The sequence below is a fragment of the Vulpes lagopus genome, chromosome 20 (assembly GCF_018345385.1).
Source record: "Vulpes lagopus strain Blue_001 chromosome 20, ASM1834538v1, whole genome shotgun sequence".
NCBI lineage: Eukaryota > Metazoa > Chordata > Mammalia > Carnivora > Canidae > Vulpes > Vulpes lagopus.
This window is the reverse complement of record NC_054843.1, coordinates 11,181,377-11,204,072: the sequence shown is the minus strand read 5'-3', so window position 1 is coordinate 11,204,072 and position 22,696 is coordinate 11,181,377. Positions and strand designations below refer to the sequence as shown.

Below are 22,696 nucleotides of genomic sequence, written 5' to 3'. Positions count from 1 at the left end.
AATCTTTCTTGCATTTGTCTCTCCCTCACAGAACAACCAGCAGGTCCCTAGGAAGTGAATTTACTACTAGTTTTTCCTGTGGGGTGTGGCTCTAAAACAGAGTTTCAGTTCACTTTCCTGGGAAAGTGTGAAAAATATGTATCAAAGGGCACTGAAGTTACATGAGAAGAGTGAATCAAGTTTCACTCATATTTTTGAGGTTTCAGAAGTGCACATGATTGGTTTATGTTCTCGTCATGAGTAAGCTCTCAGCTCACTGTGTGTTGCAGTGTCTCTTGGCACGTCCAAGAGCAAGGCATGGGTTTCTGGGTCACTCAGCAGTGAAATGATGGCTCAGCCTAGAGCAGGGGTGGGAGGGGAAGGGCAGATAGAGACCTCACGAGGCCCCTCTCGGTCTCTCCCCGACCCAGTGCCCAGCTTCTCTGTTCTCTGCTCCATGTGTGTTGTGTGAAACAGAAGCACCCAGAGTGGAGGGGCTGAGGAAAACCTGGCGAACTTTCCCTCTCTTCCCCCTTAATGAGTGAACCAGAGGCCCCTCATCCTCCGAATTCCAGAGACGTTTTGGGAAGAGCCACCCCCAAGCCTGCAGCAAGTGCAGCAAGTCAGGCCTCGCTTCTCCCGAGCTCTGGTGTGATCTTGGTTGGAACCTTGGATTCGTGTTCAGGTTACTACTGATGTGAAGGGTGTTCTTGTTTGTTTGATTGATTGATTTTTGTAAGATTTTATTCATTTATCATGAGAGACCCAGAGAGAGAGACAGAGACATAGGCAGGGGGAGAAGCAGGCTCCCTGCAGGAGCCTGATGTGGGACTCCATCCCAGGACCCCGGGATCATGACCTGAGTCAAAGGCAAATGTTCAACCACTGAGTCACCCAGGTGCCCCCTGGGGTGCTCTTGTTTTAGAAGTTGTGGCAGTGGTGATCAGCATAGGATCGCACACCTGGGGAAGATAGGCCTGTGCCGCAGCTAAGAGTCAAGTGGAAGGTCTGCTCTTTTGAACTGATAAAACTAATAACAATGTTGGTTTTCAACCTTTTCTAGTATTTAAAGGACCCAAGCCAGCCTATCTTAGAGGCCCTGGACAAGGACAGCTCGCCAAAGGATGACGCCTGGGACTCTGTGTCCATAGTTTCGTTTCCAGAGAAGGAGCGAGAAGATGTTCTCCAAAGCACTTTGAACTAAAACTCTGGTCCAGTCAGCCAGCCTGTGGGATGAGAGCTCCGAGCCATTGAAGCTGCTGACGTTCCTGTCAGGACTTTACGGAGCCCTGCATTCCATAGTCCTGCCCCCAGAAGCCCGATGGTGCCTTGGAAGATGTAACGGGTCTCATGGGGGAGGCACACTTATTTTTTTTTTCCTTTAAACTAAGGGTTTTCTAATCATACAAGTTTCCAGAATTATAGAGATATCCCAGAAAAATTAAGATTTCTCTTAAACACTAAAAAGCCATGCAATTATTTGTCAGCAAAACAGCTCTGACACACCTGATGTTTTGCTCATTGGCAGCCGGGACACAGGGTCCTCTCCTTGACTGGACCCCTCAAGCAGATCACATAACCTGTCTGTCCCAGCCTGTCCCAACAAGGGACAATGAGTGGCCCTTCTTCATATCCAGTCTCTCAGTTTAAAATGTGATTAGTCCTGTAAATATTATCCTGCGATTTAAACCTTTTTTTTTTTCAGGCTAGGGAATAAAAGATTGTGTAATTAACTTTTTACAAGTCGATGTGAATGTTCTGCTGCTTTCCACTTTATTTTGGCCTTCTTTATTTTCTGCAAAGTTCCAACTCCTAAAAATCACTATATCTGCATTTCCGTTTTCTTAAGTGATACCCGGTGGAGCTACCAAGGCCTCATGATCACTCAGAGGGAACAGTCTGCGTGCATCCCTCGGTTCCTTAGGCAGGTATAAAGGGCACTTTCTTTATTATTATTATTATTATTATTATTATTATTATTATTATTATTATACACACACAGAGAGAGAGAGAGAGGCAGAGATACAGGCAGAGGGAAAAGTAGGCTCCATGCAGGGAGCCCGACGTGGGACTCGATCCTGGATCTCCAGGATCACACCCTGGGCTGAAGGCGGTGCTAAACTGCTGAGCCACCCGGGCTGCCCTAAAGGGCACTTTCAGAAGCTGCGTGAGCACTTCACTTTTTAGGAGTTGTGTGTTGACCAAGGCAGGGGCTTGTAGGCAGTAAAGAGAATTCGCTGATGGACAACACTGATACCCACGGGGCATGCACTCTTCTGATGAGGGAAGTATCGACAGGTTCTTTGGTTCAAAGGTTTTGGATTGAAAATCCCATTTCTGTGACCCTTGACATTTGGGAAATGGATGTGTAGCTACATGTCCCCTCCCCCAACACACACACACATACACACACACACACACACACACAAGTGATAGACTTGCTGTAAGGTCTGCTTTAGCCCCTACTGGTGGCCAAAACACACTGGGAAGAAGAGACTCGGTATGATTATGAAGCTTCTGGCACTGGTCAATGGGACCAAGTTCTCTCTCATCTGGCGCTTGTGCCACTGGTGAGGAATTGGCTCTTGGGCTGACTTTCTAACCAAGCACTGTGTACTTTGCCGACAAGACACAAAAGGACCCCTCCTCCCCCCCAGACCCCGCTCCATGCAAGTGCTCTTGGGAGAGATCCACTTTATTAGGTGCATCTGAGTCGAGCCTGGTTTGGAGGAAGAGCTAGTAGGTGGAGACTCTGAACACCTGGCTCAGATCAGGTAGGGGATGTGAGATAGAAGGGCTTCCTTTTTGGGGCTGTGGGGCGAAGCACAGCGAGGGTGGGAGGACATGCATGTAGCAGAAAGCAGGCTAAGAGTCTGAGCCCAACAGAAAGGGGACAGATAGCTCTGTAAGAGAGGAAGTGCCTATGTGCCACCGTGTGGGGAAGGGCGTTAGTTCCAGCTAGTCAGGGGCCAGCAGGCTGGCTCTGGGGACCAGATGCCCAGAAGGCTGAACTGGCTTCAGGGCCTGGAGCAGGAGGTCACTGCGGTGCAGGCCCAGTAAGGCCCTTCTTGTTGAAGGCAGTGGCTTAAACCTGTGACACTCAGAACCCAAGCCCAGAGCCAGCCCTGTTCCCAGGGGCCTCTCTGGGGCCAGGCTCTCCAACGTTACTGTGTTGTAGGGGAGACGATGCCAATAACACCAAACATGCCACTTCTCCATGGCCCCACTTCACCATCCTAACTCAATAAACATCCTGAGGAGGCGTGGGGCTGGCCTCTTATCCACAGGAGGATAAGAACTAGTTGACTAAGAGTCTCCTTTTCTGTAGCTCTTCCCCCAAAACACCTGATTCTACTTTGTAAAATAAATAGCTCATCAATTAGAATTCATACTTGTACTAACTTGGGACTTTAATTTCTGGTCAGGCTACGTACAGAACCATAAAATGAGTCAGAAGCCACCTTATACATCATTTACAACAGGGCAAGCTGTAGGCCATGCAGCAAATCCAGCCCGCTCCCTGTATTTGTAGCTAAGAATAGTTTCTACAAATGGTTGGGGGTGGGGGGAAATCAAAAGAATAGTATTTCATCACGCATGAAAAGCATATGAAATTTAAATTTCAGCGTCTGTAAATCAACGTTTATTGGAAGGCAGTGACGTTCATTCATGTGCGGACCATCGCTGGCTGCATTTGCACTGCTGGGGAGAACTGAGAAGGCCTACAGGGCCAAGATATTTACTACTTGGCCCTTTCCCAAGGAAGTTTGATGCCCCTTGACCTACACCATGAAGTGTTCACTGTACAGGAGAAAACAGACCCATTCCCATTATTTAAGTGAATACGAAGTCCCTGCAAGAAGCCATTTGAAAAAAAAAAAAAAAGGAAAAAAAAGCCATTTAATGCTGAGATGATCTCATTCAAGGGTCATATATTACGTGGGAGAAGAGGTATTCTTGCATAAATTCTTTTTCTTGTTTTTTATTTATTTATTTTTGTTTTGTATATATTTCTTTATTGGAGTTCGATTTGCCAACATATAGCATAACACCCTTGCATAAATTGCACAAAGCACATCATGCACTGTGTCCCCGGGCAGGGGGAGGGAGGCAGGAGTAGGGGTATGCAGATCAGTGGAGGGAAGAGGGGCCTCTACCAAAAACAGGGCGCCCGAGATGATGGATTAGTTGGAACAAGGCCACCTCTGGCCTATAAGGCACCTTTGTGTGAATCAGACGTCCGATGTTCAAGACACTGTGCTTTCAAGCACCACGAATTTTCTAAGGCCAAGTAGCTCATCCCCTGTTCCTGCGCTGTGGCTAGTGCCCCCTGGGGGGCCCGCGGTGCTCGGCTGTGCAGGGACAGCCGCTGGTGGGCCCCCAGTACCTGGGATGGTGGTGATGCCCCTGGGTGAGGAGCTGCTGGGCTTGGGGGGTGGGGAAGGCAGGCCCCTGGGCAGGAGTGGGAGGCCGGGTGGTGCAGAGGAAGAAGACTCTGTCCGTGTAGGACACAGGCTAATGCACTGGAGAAATGACCACTGCCTGTCACCCAGCAATCCCCACTGTGGAGAACAGCCCTAGCTGGTGCTTGGCGGTCACCTTTATGACTCTTATTTCACTTAAAATCACTGATATCTGCCCTTAGCAGGTTTTTGTTGTTGTTGTTATTTTTAAGAAAGATTTATTATTATTTTTTAAAAGATTTTATTTATTTCTTCATGAGAGACACACAGAGAGAGGCAGAGACACAGGCAGAGGGAGAAGCAGTCCCATTGCGGGGAGCCCGATGTGGGACTCGATCCCATGACCCCGGGATCACACCCCAGGCTGCAGGCGGCTGCCCTAACTTGCCATTTTTAAATCAACGCTCAACTGCTGACCCACCCAGGCGTCCCTAAAGATTTATTTATTATTTATTTATTTGACGGGGTGGAGAGGAGCACAAGTGGGGAGCAGAGATGGAGAGGGAGAAGCAGAACCCCGTGCTGAGCAGGGAGCCTGATGCAGGGCTGGGTCCCAGGGTCATGACCTGAGCTGAAGGCAGATGCTTACCTGACTGAGCCCCCTAGGTGCCCCCTGTCCTTAATGTTTTAACACATCTGCAGAGCCCCTCGTTTTGCCCCCTTCAGCTACTGGAAAACAACTCAATATCTCTATGAGGAACCCCAAGGTTCCCCCCAAAATCGGTTTGCTCTATGCCAAAAAAGCCTCTTTTTTAGATGACAACATCCCAAACTGTCCTTGCAGTCTGGTGGGAGTGAGAAGCCAGCCAGGCATTGGCCCAGGATGCAGAGACCTGTGTTCTCCTGTGCAGCTCACAGACCCGCTGGGGCCCCTGGGTGGCTCAGTGGTTGAGCATCTGCCTTCGGCTCAGGGTGTGATCCTGGGGTCCTGGGATCGAGTCCCACATCGGGCTCCCCGCAATGGGACTGCTTTTCCCTCTGCCTGTGTCTCTGCCTCTCTCTGTGTGTCTCTCATGAAGAAATAAATATTAAAAAAAAAAAAAAGAAAGAAAAAGAAAAAGCAAGGTTTCCCTGATGGGAGCACAGTAAAAGGGATTCCTTCCTCCTCGTTTCTGGCCAAGGCGAGGGGAGAAGGCCGCCTCCACGGGGAGGGCTGGCCAGCTGGTCAGAGTGGGTGCTAGTGCCCTGGGCCCCCACAGCCGATCGTTGCTGCTGGGGAGGGCTCTGGGCAGTGCCAGCTCTTGGCCAGCCCCCCGGGAAGACAGGGAGCCGCCCTGCCTAGAATTCCATCCCAGGGTAGAAACACCTGAATGAATGAAACAAGGCTCATTCATATTCATTATGAATTATTATTCATACCACTACTCAGTTACAAGGAAAAATAGTTAATATCTTTTGCAAGTGAATTTATGCTTTAACTAGGGGTATGTGTATAAATAAGCCTTGGGGGTCCCCCTGTCCCCTTTTCCTACTAATTGGGGGACCCAGAGAAGCCACCACTGCCCATGTCTAGCTGCTCTCTCTACTGTAGCTATTTGCAAATCTAAAGTAGCTATTTGCTCATCTAAACATGAATTTCTCTCTACTGTTTTCATTTTTTTCCCCAGACATTTTCTATGAGAATGTTCCTTTGTTTATAATGAAATAATATCACAAGTTTTGTACAAGATGAAAGTGCTGTGCTCTGGCCGGAGAGAAACAGGGATGTGAGGGCCCCAAAACCGGCTGATTTCAGGATACAGCTGAACCCCCTACCTCCCTCATGACCCCCATGTCCCCTGCATCTGGGTTTATCTACAACCAGATGAAAAGCATTTATATATGTAAGGGAAAGATTACAATTTGCTGCACACAAATGTATATCCCACCTGCCCTGTCACAGGGCCACTTACTCTCGTTCAATTCCACAAAATGCTGTTAGTAAAAAAAAAAAAAAAAAAAAAAAAAAATATATATATATATATATATATATATATATATATATATATATATATATGAGTTTGCTCTATTTGATTTATCAAGTTAATCAGTCTCTGTCCCCACAGGTTATCTAAGTTAATTACAAAGGTCTAAAACATAACAAACATGACTTTTGTGGTATTCCTGCCAAAAATGCACAACCTGTAATCATAAGGGATCATCAAACAAATGTAAATTGAGGGGCATTCTACAAACCAAGCATCTGCATTCTTCAAAAATGCTTTTAAAAAAATGCTTGGAAAAAAAAAATAAAAAATAAAAAATAAAAAAAAATAAAAAATAAAAAAATGCTTGGTCATGGGGGCACCTGGGTGGCTCAGTGGTTGAGCATGTGCCTTCGGCTCAGGTCGTGATCCCGGGGTCCTGGGATCGAGTCCCGCATAAGGCTCCCCATAGGGAGCCTGCTTCTCCCTCTGCCTACATCTCTGCTTCTCTCTCTGTGTCTCTCATGAGTAAATAAATAAAATTTAAAAAATTTTTTTTTTTTTTTTTTAGATAAAGGTTTGTAACTTTCCTGTAAGTCTGGATTTCAGTAAAACAAACAAACAAACAAATTCATCAATCTCTAAATTCACAACTTTCAGAACAGGGAGGTACATACACTCAACATAATCCTGAACCACTTTTTGGTACCTGGAATAGATGCTCCCAAATCAGAGACTGGTGCTTGTGGCATAATCCACGAGTGTCTGGAAGGCCTGCCCTCCCCTGCTGCACCTACTTGTAGAAATTTAAAATACTTTGAAGAGGCATAGATTATCATCTGAAAACCCTATGTAAAGTGGCACAAGCTGTGTGTGAAAAACTGTTACAAAAAGATAGGCAGGGGGCAGGCTCCAAACAAAACAAAACGAAAAAGCAAGGGACTCCGGACGTTTTTTCTTTACGGTGGCACGCCACCTTGTGCCAAGAGGCTAAACAGCTCTCGAAAGAGGAAGGAAACGTCCTTCCCTTCAGGCAAAGCCATCCGGGAGAGATAAGGGCCTGCTGATATTGAGCACTTAACTGTTTCCAGGCACTAAGTTAGGCACCTGCTAGTGTTCATTCTCTCTCTCTCTTTTAAAAAAAATTAAATTCAATTAATTATCATATAATGTATTATTGGCTTCAGAGGTAGAGGTCAGTGATTCTTCAGTCTCATATAACACCCGGTGCGCAATCCCATCACGTGCCCTCCTTAATGCCCATCACCCAGTTACCTCCTCCCCTCGCCCCCCACTCTCCAGCGCCCCCCAGTTTGTTTCCTATGATGAAGACACTTTCGTGGTTTCTCTCCCTCTCTGATTTCATCTTGTTTTATTTTTTCCCCTCTCTTCCCCTATGATCCTGTTTTGGTTCTTAAATTCCACATATGAGTGAGATCATATGAGAATCCTCAAACACCTCCAGATGGGCAAACAGCCTTGGGATCACAGAGCGAATACGTGGTGGGGCCAGATCCAGGGATGAGTAACCAACCTAAATATAAGTGAATGGTTCCCCACGAAGCCCAACTCCAAAACCAGAAATCTCTAGGAAGAGTCCCATGTGAAGTATCCCTCTTCCTTTCTCTGTGCCCCAAATTTTTATCCTCCATGTCAGGCCAGCCACTGGCTTTTCCCGAGGCCCCAGCATCCACACTGGAGCTCCCCTCTCCCTTTGAGGACTTCCCTGGTTCCATCTGTTCTTCTAAAGCCACAATCACAGCAGTTTCTCCAAATTTTCTTTCTCAAGGTGTTCTAAGACACAGATTTCCAAGTCTCGAGTATGGAACCATCAAACTGACACCTCTCTCCTCAAAACATGCAATTCATATTTTATACAAGGCTTTTAAGAAAAAAAAAACTTCAGGGGGGACGCCTGGGTGGCTCAGTGGTTTAGCGCCTGCCTTCAGCCAGGGCGTGATCCCAGAGTCCCAGGATTGAGTCCCACATCGGGCTCCCCGCATAGAACCTGCTTCTCTTTCTGCCTATGTCTCTCTCTCTCTCTCTCTCTGTCTTATGAATAAACAAAATCTTTAAAAAATAAAAAACTTCAGGGGCATCTGGGTGGCTCGGTTGAGCTTCTGGCTCTTGGTTTCTGCTCAGGTTGTGATCTTGGGGTCGTGAGATAAAGCCCTGTATCAGGCTCTTGGCTCAGTGTGGGGTCTCTCTCCTTCCCCTGTCCATATGCACGTGTTCTCTCTCTCTCTCAAATGAATAAATACAATCTTAAAAATGAAGAAACTTTACAGAAATAATGTTTTAACCTGGTTCAGCCCAAGGATTCCCGAGCTTCTTGGACCACACCTGTCTTCCTCAAGGAACACCAGGGACAGGGGGCACATAGGGTGGCATGAGGAATGCTGGCTGAGGGAAGCTCAGGGCCCTGCACTCTGGAGCAAGGGGCCTGATCTGTGACCCCAATCTGAGGGCAGGTTCCTTAGCCTCTCCAGATGAAAGTTCTTGCTTCCAAACTGAGAGTGAAATGAGACAACATGTAGGACACAACGTCTGTTGGGGAAGGTCACTGACAAGATGGGACGGCCAGTTGACTCGAGCTGGATCCAAGCACTTGGGAGGCTCCTCACTCCCTCCCCATCCTTGGAATGGGGTCCTCTTGCCTTTCCTGCACCCAGAGCTGCTCCAAGGACACGACCTGGAGATGGTGATGGGGTGTTGAGAGCACCTGTGCAGTGCACATGATGGAACCTGGTTAGGGCCTCTTTATCAACTTTTAAGACTCAGAGTTAGGGCAGGTGTGGAGAACCCTTCGCCTTGCTGCCGCCCACCACAGGCCTCGTGTGCAAGTTTCCTTGCTTATTAAACCCACCGCCTGAGGTCCTGGGCGGCTCAGTTGGTTGAGCAGCCAACTCTTGATTTTGGCTCAGGCCATGACCTCAGGGTGGTGAGATCGAACCCCGAATTGATCAGAGGGGAGTCTGCTTGACCCATGTGAGGTTCGATCTCACCACCCTGAGATCCTGACCTGAGCCAAAACCAAGAGTTGGCTGCTCATCCAACTGCGCCACCCAGGAGGGGAGTCTGCTTGGATTCTCTCCCTTTCCCTCTGCCCCTCCCCCAGCTCATGCTCTCATGCTGTCTCCCTCTCCCTCTCCCTCTCCCTCTAAAATCATTTAAAACATAATTTTAGGGCAGCCCGGGTGGCTCAGCGGTTTAGCGCTGCCTTCAGCCCAGGGGGTGATCCTGGGGATCCGGGATTGAGTCCCACGTCGGGCTCCCTACATGGAGCCTGCTTCTCCCTCTGCCTGTGTCTCTGCCTCTCTCTCTCTGTCTTGAATGAATGAATCAATCAATAAATAAAACATAATTGTAAACACCTGGCCACCTAGCAGCCTGGAGTGGCCTCTTGCTTCGTCCTCCCCCTACCCTCTGAGTACAGGGCTGGTGCGGGTGAGGCTGGTTTCAGATTCAGAAACCACCTTCTCCGTAACCATCAGCGCTCAGAGCGGAGCAGGAAGGTGACCTCAGGAAATAGGGACCTAACGTGAGAAGCCCGCGGTAGAGCACGGAGCGCAGAGAAACGGCCGCGAGAGGAGTGAGGGTGGAAAGACACGGTGCAGGAGGAAAACCAGGGCGACGGGAGCTCTGTAGCTGCGGCCGATGTTCATTATTTGTAAGCCGGGCCACTTGCCACCATATGGGTTTGTTGCTCCCACTCGGGGCAATGCCAGGCCACATGCGCAGGTGCATCCAGGGGCCAGTGACTGAGTCACCTGCCCAGCCAGCTGGCTGTGATGCCAGCCGGGGCGGGCCCCCGGGGGACTCGCTTGTGGCTTCAGCTCTGGGGCCGGGAGTGAGGGCCCTGCCCGCAGCCTACTTAGAGCCGTGTTGCTCCCGGCCCAGGGTCTGGCCCATGTCGCCTTGCGGACTGGTCCCCAGCCCGATGGCCCTCCAGTGCCCCCCTGGGCTCCCAAGTGCAAGGGATGGGCCTTCAGAGAGAACAGCAGGCTTGGGAAGCTGCCTTCAGGCATGAGTGGTGGTGCAGTTTTGAGGTCGAGGTTAGGGAATCAGCGATGTTCAGGAATGTGGTTTTCAACAGAGACACACATGAGCTGAGGTTACTTTCGGAGGGTCTGAGGAAGGGCAGGGGCGAACCTAGCCCTGGGTCCCCCCAGGAGCAACGATCGCTGATCCGGTGTTGAGGAGACTTCACAGGACCTACCGATTTGGGACAATGAGGGTTGGATTTGGAAAGCTTGGGAGTTGGGAGGTCCAGAGGGAAGGGGAGAAGGAGGGTGGAGTAAATATTTAGGTGTTTCTTTTTTTAAGATTTTATTTATTTCTGGGATGCCTGAGTGGCTTAGCAGTTTAGCGCCTCCCTTTGGCCCAGGGCGTGATCCTGGGGTACTGGGATCGAATCCTACACTGGGCTCCCTACAGGGAGCCTGCTTCTCCCTCTGCCTGTGTCTCTGCCTCTCTGTTTCATGAATAAATAAATAAAAATCTTTAATTAAAAAAATATTTATTTCTTCATGCCTCTGTCTCTGTCTCTCATGAAGAAATAAAATCCTTTAAAGATTAATAATTTTTAAATGATCTTTAAAGATCTTTATCTTTAATCTTTTCTCTTTAATCTTTTAAATTAATCTTTTAATTAAATATTTTTTATTTATCTCTTTATGAGACATAGTTGCAGAGATACAGGCAGAGGGAGAACCAGGCTCCCTGTGGGAAGCCCTATGCGGGACTCCATCCCTGGACTCTGGGATCATGCCCTGGGCCAAAGGAAGGCACTCCACCGCTGAGCCACCCAGGTGCTCCTATTTGGGCTTGTCTGCAATGAAACTGAGGAGAAGGGTCACTAAGAAAAGTAAAGACCGTCTAAGTATCAAAGAAAATATAACTGTGTTCATGTTTAAGAAAATGGAACTATCATAAAGACTAGCTTTCAAAAGCAAAAATTGCCACAATTCCCTCAAGGTGAAGATCTACTCCAGGATCAAAGTATACCTTGATTTTCCTCCATAAATCTCCAGAAAAGCACCGAAACTACCAGTCACTCCAGGCTGTTCCTACGTAGGTTGTTGTTTTTTTTTTTTTTTTTAAGATTTTATTTTTATTTATTTGGAAGAGAGCAGGAGAGGGAGCAGGAGAAGGGAGCAGGGAGCCTGATGCGGGACTCGATCCCAGGACCTCAGGATCATGACCTGAGCCGAAGGCAAATGCCCAATGGATCGAGCCACTCAGCTGTCCCTATTCCTTTGTTTTCCATCAAAGAATTAAGAAAAACAATCAACAAAGTTAAATAAGAATTTTTACATCAAGTAGCTTCTACTTTAATTTTTCCTGTCTGGACAGATGATACAGTGAAGAGCTTGCTCTAACCTAACTGCGCCCTCTGTTAACCACAAAATGTGTCTAATTGTTGAGAGAATAAAATTAACATCGGATGTTTCTCCCTCAGGATTTAATAGGCTGTTACTTGAGATTGTCTTGAAGTAGCCTCAAACCTGTATAAACTTTAAACAGAATCAAAATGAGAGTGCGATGACAAGAGGGTACAGGAAAAACTGGGATAAATTCGTAAAATTGGCAGAGATGATTTCATGTGAAGTAACTGAATCTAAAATGGAACAATGGGGCAGCCCGGGTGGCTCAGCGGTTTAGCACCGCCTTCAGCCCAGGCCCTGCTCCTGGAGACCTAGGATCGAGTCCTGTATCGGGCTCCCCATAGGGAGCCTGCTTCTCCCTCTGCCCGTGTCTCTGCCTCTCTCTCACTGTGTGTCTCTCATGAATAAATAAAATCTTAAAAAAAATAAGATGGAACAATGAAGCTGACATGATGACTGAAAACCCTTCCATTGTGGAAAAATGTTGAGACCCTGAGTTCAATGTCAAACATATGGGTGGGGCTCTTGCTCAAGTAGCAAATATTATGCAAACGTTATGTGACTTAACATCAATCTTTCCGGTTCAACCTTGCTACTTCATTATGTTGATACATATCAAAATTTATATAATGGAAACATTTAGACTTTTTTCATAGTGGCAACACCACTAGGAATACCAGGATCTAAGAAACAGTATAATAAAACAGAATGCTTTGGTAATGCTGGTCTACCTAAAAACACCAAAAGACACTCAAATTCACAGCCATTGAACCTGTGTAACAGGGAGAACTTTCTATTAAGGGAAACCCACGTATTTTTTTTTTAAGATTTTTAAAATTTATTTTAGAGAGAGTGAGCAGGAAGGAGAAGAGGGGAAAGAGAGGGAGAGAGAATCTGAAGCAGACTCCACACTGAGTGTGGAACCCGATGGGGGCCTCAATCTCACAACCATGAGATTCTGACCTGAAACTAAGAGTTGTACTCTTAACCAACTGAGTGCCCCTCATGTATTTTTAGATGATTATGGAGGGCTCCATCTTTTCTTACAATACCTGTAAGGGTATGAACATTACCCCCCCCAGACACGCCTTTTTTAAGTGAGTAAACAGAGGAAGATTGAGTGATTTGCTCACAAGTACAAAACAAATTCATGCCAGAATCAGGAATAGAGACAATAGCCACTATTTCAGTTGGTCTTCCAGCACGCCCTTTGCTAGCCTTCATACTAGCATTTTACGAGTCTGAGCATAATGTATTTCTCTTTATGTCACAAAGAGAAACTGCTTCTTTGACCAGGTCCACTCGAATAACTGAAAGTGAACAACAAGCAGATTCTTATGGTTCGTTTTCTCCAAATGATTTCACAATATTGGGATGTGTGAGAAGTAATATTTATTGCAACACATTACAAGAGAGTGGCAACCAGTAAATGGTCTTACAAGTTGTTGGAAGCAAGACAATTGACACTGGAAGGGGTAATGAAACAAGAAGGCATCTAGACAAATGCACAGCATTCCACAACCGCTTCATACTCTGTGCACGGTAAATCCTCTCAGAGAGGAGAGAAGGTAAAATCAAAATAAGGCTTGTTAGAAGCTGCATATTAATACCATTGCTATTATTCTGTCTTACAACAAAAGGTGCTGTAAAATCCCTCTGGAGGAAAAAAGTGCAACACGAAGCCTCTATAAAGCAAACATAGCAATAAAGGACCCAACCATCGCTTTGACATCTCTCCTAGGAATACACACGGTGCAAAAAAAGTGTTTCAAACTCAGCAAAAGAAGGTTTCGACTGGAATATGGACTTTCAGGTTAAAGATATATTTTGCAGGAAGAGTTCACCCAAAGTGCAAGAGCTACCGCAGAGAGACACTTGCAGGTGGTAACTAAGTGGAAGAAATGCCTAATTTTTCACTAGGTCATAATGATTCCCTTTGGGAAGAAGTGCTTTATCTTGAAACTAATTATTCCAGTTTTTGTTATATGGTTCATGCTTTTAGACTGCAATTGTCTCAAACTTGCTTGATGCTGAATTTTGTAATGTCAGAAAATAACAGCCTGCCAAAAGAGAATCCCATTAGATGGATCCCTGGAGCTGCTTTTACAAGAAGCATGTTGCTGAGCTGCCTTACAGCCTTTTCACATTAACCATATGAAGCTGAGCTTATTTGACCTCGTATTATTCGTTCTCAAATAAAGTCACGTTGGAGGAATTGTCTTTAAAAGAGGCTTTCAAACTGGTCCTTCAGGCATTTAAAAAATCTTCATATAAAAGTCCACTTCTTTAATACATATGAACAAACACCTTTCCTTTAAAAAATCTCATTTTTAAGCCAAAATAAATTACAACTTGCTGAAATATCCTTTCTAATGGCTCAGTGCTTATTTCAGGTACATGGAGCTGTATTTTTTTTTTTTTTTTGCACATCTTCAGAAATTAAAGATACTAAAACACAATGGTTAACTCTTAAAATGACATGAAGATATAACCCTGGCTCAAGGAATAGATCAAGCTTTTAAATCTTCAGGAATAAAAAACTGATTCTTATCACCCCATCCATATAGTTTTATATTATATACATATTAACAATCTATTAAATGATTTTTAAAAAAGCACAGAAACTTCATCAAACTATTTTAAAACTCAGAGCACAGAAGTGTAAAGAAACAGAACATTTAATGTACAATCTACCCCATTTGGCAATGTGTAAATCATGTCGAGGGAAGAAAACTTATCTACAAATATAACAAAAGAAAAGGAAGTGTGCTCTAAGAAGTGCTCTCAGGTCCAAAGCTCTTCAGTTCTTCCAAATTTGTAGATCAGAGTGCTAGAAAGATATTAAAAGAAATCATGAGGAAACAGTGCATGGGAATGAGCAACAAAGAAGTCACTTTCTAAGCATGCTTTGACAGGTACCTCCCTGGTTCCTTTGGATCAATTTCTAAAAATAAAGACTGCAGAGGTACTGGTCTGAATGTGCTCATTTTATACAGCAGTTTGTTGGCCTTGATGGCTAAGCTTGGTTGATTAAATAGACTTTCTTAAAGCCTGGGAAGTTATTAGATAGAAAACCTGTAAGGAAAAGAGGCATTTCTCACAGCACAGGGATGAGGGCCACTTTACATCGCTGAGCTTAGGTCATACCTGGGCTATGATAACCAAGGAATCCTAAAACAGACCAGGCCGCACTTCTTCATTCATTTACCATATAATTACTGTCCCCGGAGGACTGGCTAGGCAGCGGGTCCTAGCTAAGTGCTAGGAATGTTGGAGTCACAGCAAAGCAAATGGTACTCACAAGCAGAGCTGAGAGCCTGAGGAAGACCATCAAATTTCAACAGCAAAAAAATGCTGTAAAGGCGACACACCTGGTGCCAAGAAAGTGAAATAGAAGTAGCTAGAGAGGTCGAGAAGGTCTTCCTGAGAAAGTGGCGGCTGAGCTGAGATCTGAAGGAAGGGTGGAAATGATCTTGGTGAAGTACAGTGGGAAGAAGGAGGGTGCAGGGGACAGAGGTAGGGCACGCTGGGGCTGTAAGTTGAGCTGTGGGTACACGGGATGTGTTGGATTTGAAATGTCAGCCACCCGGGAGAGGGAGGAAAGTGGATACTTGGTTCAGACGTGGAGACAGACCCTTGTGACTCATTGACATATATGCAGTAATCAAGGTCTTGAGCATAAAGGAGTTCACTTTGAGGGAGAAGAGGCCTGGACTTGAGCCGTAAGAAACTTCAAAAGTTAGTAGCCAGTGGGTGGAGGGCCAGCTGCAAAGGAAGCAGAGGAAGAGTGGCCACAGACATAGGAGCCACACTCTGCTACTTAGAAAGGCCCAGCACAGAGGAAGCACACAGGAGGTTGGTTAACTTGCCAGGCTCTGAGCTGAGCATTCAGTTAATGCAGTAGCCAGGCCACATGAGCACAGGAGTTTTTCTTTTTTCTTTTCTTTTCTTTTCTTTTCTTTTCTTTTCTTTTCTTTTCTTTTCTTTTCTTTCTTTTCTTTTCTTTCTTTTCTTTTCTTTTCTTTTCTTTTCTTTTCTTTTCTTTTCTTTTCTTTTCTTTTCTTTCTTTCTCTTTTTTTAAGATTGTATTTATTTATTTATTCATGAACAACACAGAAAGACAGGCAGACACAGGCAGAGGGAGAAGCAGGCTCCCTACAGGGAGCCCAATGCGGAACTCAATCCCAGGACCCCAGGATCACGACCTGAACTGAAGGCAGATGCTCAACCACTGAGCTACCCAGGTGTCCCTAGATTAGAGTTTCAAGATCTGATATCTGAGATCTTGAAAGATCTTGAAGATCTAAGATCTTAAAACTCTAAACAGTGCCTAAGATGTCTTCAGGAAAACTTAACTGTATCCCCAAAGGACTGTTGGTCACATGCCAGGAAATAATTATAAGACAGCAGGAACCATCAAACATCTTTGAAAGCCACGAGTGTCCAGGCCATGATGCAGTAAGAGAGCAGAGCACAGCGGTCTCCTCAAACGGAGGGGACGGAGCTGAGAGTTCAGAGAGGCCAAAGCGGCTAGAGTCCATGAGGCAGAGTACACACGGCTAAGGAGAGAGGGAGACATGCAGGAGACTCCCCTTGAATCTTCTGCTGAGAACTGATGAGCAGATGAATGTGAAGAAACTACTCAAGGAGAGGGAAGGAGTAAGTCCCAGAGCTGTCACAGGGCTGGGAAGACTTCCCAACCTCCTAAGCAGTGGGAAGCCTCAGAATCGATGGCGCACAAAATGCACCCCCTTAGTCAGGGGACATGTCACCCCTAGACTGGGTCAGCTCTGGCTCTGTCCTTCAAAGCTTACAAGCAAGACTCAAAAGGATCGAACTGTCTCCAAGTGACCTAAGTGCACCCAGGATGAAGATCAAAAATGTTTAAAGGAATGCCAAAAAATCCAGCCCCTACCCCCACAACCAGCTGCATGTGAAGAAGCAACTGGAAGGAGAAAGACCCAAAATAAAGAGAGTAGAAATTAACAAGAAGAGACTCAGAACTGACACAGAGGAACTCTGAAACAGTTAATAAACGTGCGTCCTATGTTCAAGGAGGTGCTGGAGAGCGTGAGCATGCTAAGGAGAAATAAGGAAAATCAAGCAAATGGAGATGAAACCCATGTGTCTGAGGTGACACACCCCTGGATAGGAGTGATAGTGGACACGTGCAGGAGAGGAGACTAGTGTGACCATAAAGATATAACAAGAGCAAGTGTCCCAAATGAAACACAGAAAACAAAAACCAAAAAAGGACGAAGTACTAGGGGTAATGACTCAAGCAGCCCAGTATATATGGATTCCGACGACAGTGGGATGGACAGGGGAAAATCTTTGAATAAAATAATGGCTGAAAAGATTCCAAATTCAATGAAAATGAAACCCACAGAGAGATCCAAGAAACTCGATGAACCCCAAACAGAATAAACATGCAGAAGGCTTCATCTCAGCACATCATAATCAGGTTGCTTTAAAACAGTGACAAAAACAAAGTTCTTCAACGCTTAGATCTTAATGATTTGGGGGGGCTATAAATTTATAAGTGGATGCCTAAAATACTTATCTTTACGTTAAAAGACATTCATTCTGAAAGGCATAGGATATGGGCTTAATATTTTTATTAGTAGGTTCCAATGTGGGGCTCAAACTCATGAGCCTGAGATCATGACCCAAGCTGAGATCAAGAGTCAGATGCTTAACCAACTAAGCCACCCAGGTACCCCATGAGCTTTATTTTAGGGTTTTTTTTAGAAGATTGCCCCTGAAAAATACTTTTGCTTTGTTTTTATATTTACTTTTCTTAAATACTTAATCAAAAATTCAATTTCCTAACCGGTTTTGTATATGACATGATAATAACATATATTAAATCTGATTTCTGTTTTTCTTTTTTAAGAAAAGAAATGGTTTTTAATCGGCTATGGAAGAGTAGTCTGGGTTCAAGTCTCTGCTCTGCAATTACTAGCTGGGTGTCCCGAAGTAGGCTTTGAACCTTATTTCCTCATCTATAAAATGGGAGCATCACCTGGTTTCTAAGTAGTATTTTAGACAATTACATGGGAACTGCAAGGCAACATATATAAATCATCCAGCTGAGCTCTTAGCTCAGAGCAGGACCCCAATTAAATAGTTTACATATGCCCCTTTATACAACAGTGGAATTTTCACCTTTTCAAAGAAGTTCTACACACTGTTAACTAATTCAAGGGATTTATACATGTTCCATTCTATATGCTGCTCTTATAATGAAGTGAGATTTCTGTAAATGCTTTAGGTGTGGTTAAGAAATTAGGCAACTTACCTAAAAAATATAAGGGCATTTTGAAAAAACACAGCTAATCCTGGATAAACATCAGTATCTGCACATACAAAGTAAAAACAGATTAGAAGATTGCAAAAGGCAAATGGCAGTGGTGCAGTATTTGTGCCACTCACAATGACATGCTCTGTATATTATAAAATATGGCTATTATTCATTATCTATGATGAAACTTTAGGAAGAAAATGTCCATCTTATTCTCCCAAAACATCTTGTTCTCACTCTGGATAAAAGACAGTGAACTTCATAGGTTCTCTTTTTTGTCTAAGGCGATTCCTATGCTTGTAGCTGCAAGAGAGCTGCTAAGGAAGCAGCAGTAGCTCACTCTGCCCTTATTTGCAGTTTTGCCTCTTGAGGTTTCACTTATCCTCGGTCAAGCAGATGATCCTCCTGATGGGTCATCAGTAGGTCACCAGTAGCCTAAAGCTACATCACTCACCTCCCTTCATCTAGTCACACAGATGTGTTGTTATCTCACATCATCACCAGAATGAGAGGGTGATTATAGTACAAGATATTTTGAGAGAGAGAGAGAGGCCATATTCATGTAACTTATTACAGTATACTGTTATAATTGTTCCATTTTATTAGTCCTTGTGGTTAATCTCTTACTGTGTTCAAATTTTATCATAGCTCCTCAAACTTTATCATAGCTCCTCATGTATAGGGATATCAGAGTATAGATAGGGTTCAGTACTCTCCATGGTTGCAGGCATCCATGGTGGGGGGGTGTCTTGGTACATAACCCCCATGGAAAAGGTGGGGGGAAAACTATTGTATAGAAATACAAAAATGGGGGTGCCTGGGTGGCTTAGTGGTTGAATGTCTGCCTTTGGCTCAGGTTGTGATCCCAGGATCCCGGGCGGGATCAAGTCCCGCATCAGGCTCCCCATGGGAGCCTGCTTCTCCATCTGCCTATGTCTCTGTCTCTCTCTCTCTCTCATGAATAAATAAATAAAATCTTTTAAAAAAATGTTAGAAAGATACAATTTAATTCTTGATGATTTAGTAGTCTAATAATCTGTATACTTACAGTGGGCAAATTATTTAGCCTTATTATGCCTTAGTTTCCTCATTTGTAAAATGGGCATTATAACAGCACCTACCCCACAGAGTATAAGAAATGTATGACTGTGTGTATAGTGCTTCGAATAGTACTTGGCCCATAAAGTGCTATGTAAATGTTAGCTGCTATTATGATTAGTCATAGGTCAAGAAAATCTGCACAACAAAAGATTTGAAATACGTGTCAGAAATGCTCTCTGAAGCAAAAGCATATTCAATTTATAAACAGGAAAGTATATATAATGAGCATTGCTATACAAATAAAAAGATGAAATCCATAACTGAGAAATTTCTTTTTTTATTTTATTTTATTTATTTATTCATGAGCGAGATAGACAGAGGCACAGAAAGAGGGAGAAGGCTCCCTGTGGGGAGCCCAATGCGGGACTCGATCTCAGGACCCCGGGGGATCATGCCTTGAGCCAAAGGCAGACACTCAACTGCTGAGCCACCCAGGCGTCCCCACAATTGAGAAATTTCTCATTGTGTACTAGTTCTTTAAAAAAAAAACACACAACCAATGACTGCACAACCTTTACAAACTTCCTACTTCCCTACACACCTTCCAGAAATGATAATTTATGCCCATTTTCACAACAGAAACTGGAAAGTTCCACCAGTTGCTTGAAGTCACTAAGTAGATTTTCCAAGGAAATCAGTAATAGTACTTAGAGTCAGGGACAGAGTGAGCTTAAAACACACTTCCCTACATGATTGCATTTATATGAAATAGGCAAATCTACAAAGACAGATTAGTGGTTATCTAGGGCTGGTGGAGAAGGTAATGGAAGTGACTGCTAATGAGTAAGGGGTTTCTTTTGGGATGACAGCGTTCTAAAATCAGAGTGTGGGGTGCCTGGGTGGCTCAGGTGGTTGAGTGTCTGACTTCGGCATAGGGTCCTGGGATCATGCTTGCCATCAGGCTCCCTGCTCAGTGGGGGGAGTCTGTTTCTCCCTCTGCCCCTCCCCTGACTTATGCTCTCCAGCCCCCTTCAGATAAATAAAATCTTTAAAAAAAAAATTGGATTGTGTGATGGTAGCACAACTCTAGGTATATTAAAAACACTGAAACATACACTTTAAAGGGGTAAATTACTTGAGATGCAAATTATATCTTAATAAAGCCGTTTTTAATAAAGCACTTTACATGAGGTTCATACTAGAACTGTGTCCTCCATTAGTATTTTTAATTAAAATAACTTTCTTTCTTTTCTCTCTCTCTCTCTCTCCCTTCCTTCCTCCCTCCCTCCCTTCCTTCCTTCCTTCCTTGTAATCTCTACACCCAACGTGGGGCTCAAACTCACAACCCTGAGATCAAGAGTTGTACACTGCCCCTCCAACTGAGCCAGTCAGGCACCCCTACATTTTAGATATATTTGATGAACAATACTATCTAAACAGCAGTCAACCACTTGTACTTTTTTTTTTTTTTAAGATTTTATTTATTTCCTTGAGAGAGAGCATGTGAGAGAGAGAGAGAGAGAGAGAGAGAGAGCGCACACAAGCAGAGGGAGGGGCAGGAGAAGCAGATTCCCTGCTGAGCAGGGAGCCCAATGTGGGATTTGATCCCAGGACCCCTGGATCATGACCTATGCTGAAGGTAGACACTCAATCACTGAGCCCCCCAGGTGCTCCAGGAAATAAGTTATTTTGTGCTGAGTGAAAGACAAAAATTTTCAAAGATAGAGCTAGGAACTGAAGGGGTCCTATCAAGGGTATTAAAACATCAGCTGTGGGTAAGGACAAGGCCATGCGGCAGTTAAGCAGAGTGACAAAGAGATTGCAGGGGTAGAGGGATCAGAGGATGAATAAGTGGTGTTACGTGTTATCTGAAACAGACTCCTGGTCTTTGAAGTGAAGGGAGAGAAGCAGGTTCTTCTGAGACTGGATCCTGCCTTTTGACCCCACCCTGGAGGAAAACCATGGTGCCTGGAGCAGCCACAAAACTCAGGATGGTGCACTGTGAGCTCACTCCACTGAGTGAGTGAGCAGGTTTCTGCATGAAGGCTACAGTCATGTCTTCAGTCTTACCCCTAAAAATCTCCCCTGTACCTATGCCTAAAAAATTCCAGGCTGGGTTGGAAAGAGGACATCTCAGTGGAATACTGGGGTTTATACCCCTGAGCTGAAACTCTCGAGGCAAGATATGTTTTGGAATTCAGAAATTTTCACATGTAGGAATGGTGATGCAGGGCAGAAATACAACATAGCAGCCCAGCTCTGTTGGGACCAGCCTCCACAAGGAAATACAACCACATTCTAGCAAGAAAACATCTGAATATCAATTCAATGGAATAAAGACCATAAGGAGCCCCTGTCAACTTAAGTCAGGTTTGGCTGCCAATTTGGTTATGAGAAACCTAACTTCCAGCACTTTGTGGATTTTAGGATTATGTACATGGGATTGTAGATCTGTACAGATTTCCCACTTTACCACTTACAACCCTCAGTATATGGACCTCGAGTATACAGCCTGGCTGTCCAGGGTAAAGAAGGTAATCAGAAGCTCTAGAAATGGCTGAGAGTTACCTGGTCTTGTCAGTGGCTTAGATTCCACAACCAAGTTATCCCACTGCACTCAGCGACCCCACTGAGAGGTTTTATTAAACAACTTAGGTATCTTCAAGCTAAGTGAATAGTTACACTAAATTTTACTCCAGGTGGAGCTAACGGACTACGCTACATGTAAAAGACGTATGTGAATCTCTATGAAATAAAAGAGGGAGTAAAATTAATTAGTTAATTAATTTAAGAAAAAGAGAAATAAAAAGGAGAAATAAATACTTACTTTGGGTAACATATGCACCAAAGAGAATCCACATGGAAGCAATAAGTGATCCAAACATCAACATGAAACCAATGAAGAGCCAAACTCGAGCACCTATATAAAGAACAGGCTTTAGGATTTCCACTCATTTCTGCAGCAGTCTTAAGAATGAGTTACAATGGAAACACCATTAACTTAATACATGCTATGCATATCAAAGACAGCCACATATTCCCATACACCTGCTCTAACAATTAAATGAATAAAGACTTAAAAAACAAATTAAAAGGGGTTAAGCCACACTTGGGAAGAGGAAAAAAAAGAAAATCGTCTTTCTGCTGGCTAGAGAAACTAATACCCTAGCGAACTAAGCTAGGTGAGCATCTAAGTAATTATATGACTGAATTGATTAACTGATTAATTAAACCCTAAAGCCATCATTAGCTTTGCCAGAGGAGTAACCTGGATTCCAACAGCCATTGATTTTAAATAATAACATTTTATTTATATACTATGAGCAGTAAAACATGACTAAAATAGAACTTCTAGGAGTAATTTTAACAATTATATACAATCATAACTAGGCCTATATAAAGAGACCTTTTATTTTCTGCTGATAAATCCCTCTTTGCCAGTGTACACTGACAACTCAAGTGCCTTTACCTGTTCTTCCTAAACAGCCGCTTTCATAGCTGTCACCTCTCACCTGAGCATTGGACACAGCATTTATCCTGCAACAACACAAAATCATCTCTTAAGCTTGGATGCTGCTAAGATAGTCACAGATGTTTATATATCATTTCGAAGAGAAA

The 22,696-nt window shown here is 44.3% G+C and overlaps 2 protein-coding genes across 5 annotated transcripts in view; one reads left to right on the top strand and one right to left on the bottom strand.

Moving 5' to 3' along the window:
- IFNGR2 (interferon gamma receptor 2) overlaps positions 1 to 1,712 on the top strand; it is a 28,111-nt gene extending 26,399 nt beyond the window's left edge. For both annotated transcript variants that reach the window (XM_041735001.1, XM_041735002.1), the window contains exon 7: positions 1,043 to 1,712. In XM_041735001.1, coding sequence (XP_041590935.1) covers positions 1,043 to 1,183 — 141 coding nt within the window. In that variant the 3' untranslated portion in view covers positions 1,184 to 1,712. The remainder of the gene's footprint in view (positions 1 to 1,042) is intronic.
- An 11,396-nt stretch (positions 1,713 to 13,108) lies between these two features.
- The window catches only part of TMEM50B (transmembrane protein 50B), a 57,377-nt gene continuing 47,789 nt past the window's right edge, over positions 13,109 to 22,696 (bottom strand). For all 3 annotated transcript variants that reach the window (XM_041734973.1, XM_041734972.1, XM_041734974.1), the window contains 4 exons: positions 22,548 to 22,615; positions 21,906 to 21,998; positions 18,035 to 18,092; positions 13,109 to 14,563 (listed from right to left, as the gene is read on the bottom strand). In XM_041734973.1, coding sequence (XP_041590907.1) covers positions 14,518 to 14,563; positions 18,035 to 18,092; positions 21,906 to 21,998; positions 22,548 to 22,615 — 265 coding nt within the window. In that variant the 3' untranslated portion in view covers positions 13,109 to 14,517. The remainder of the gene's footprint in view (positions 14,564 to 18,034; positions 18,093 to 21,905; positions 21,999 to 22,547; positions 22,616 to 22,696) is intronic.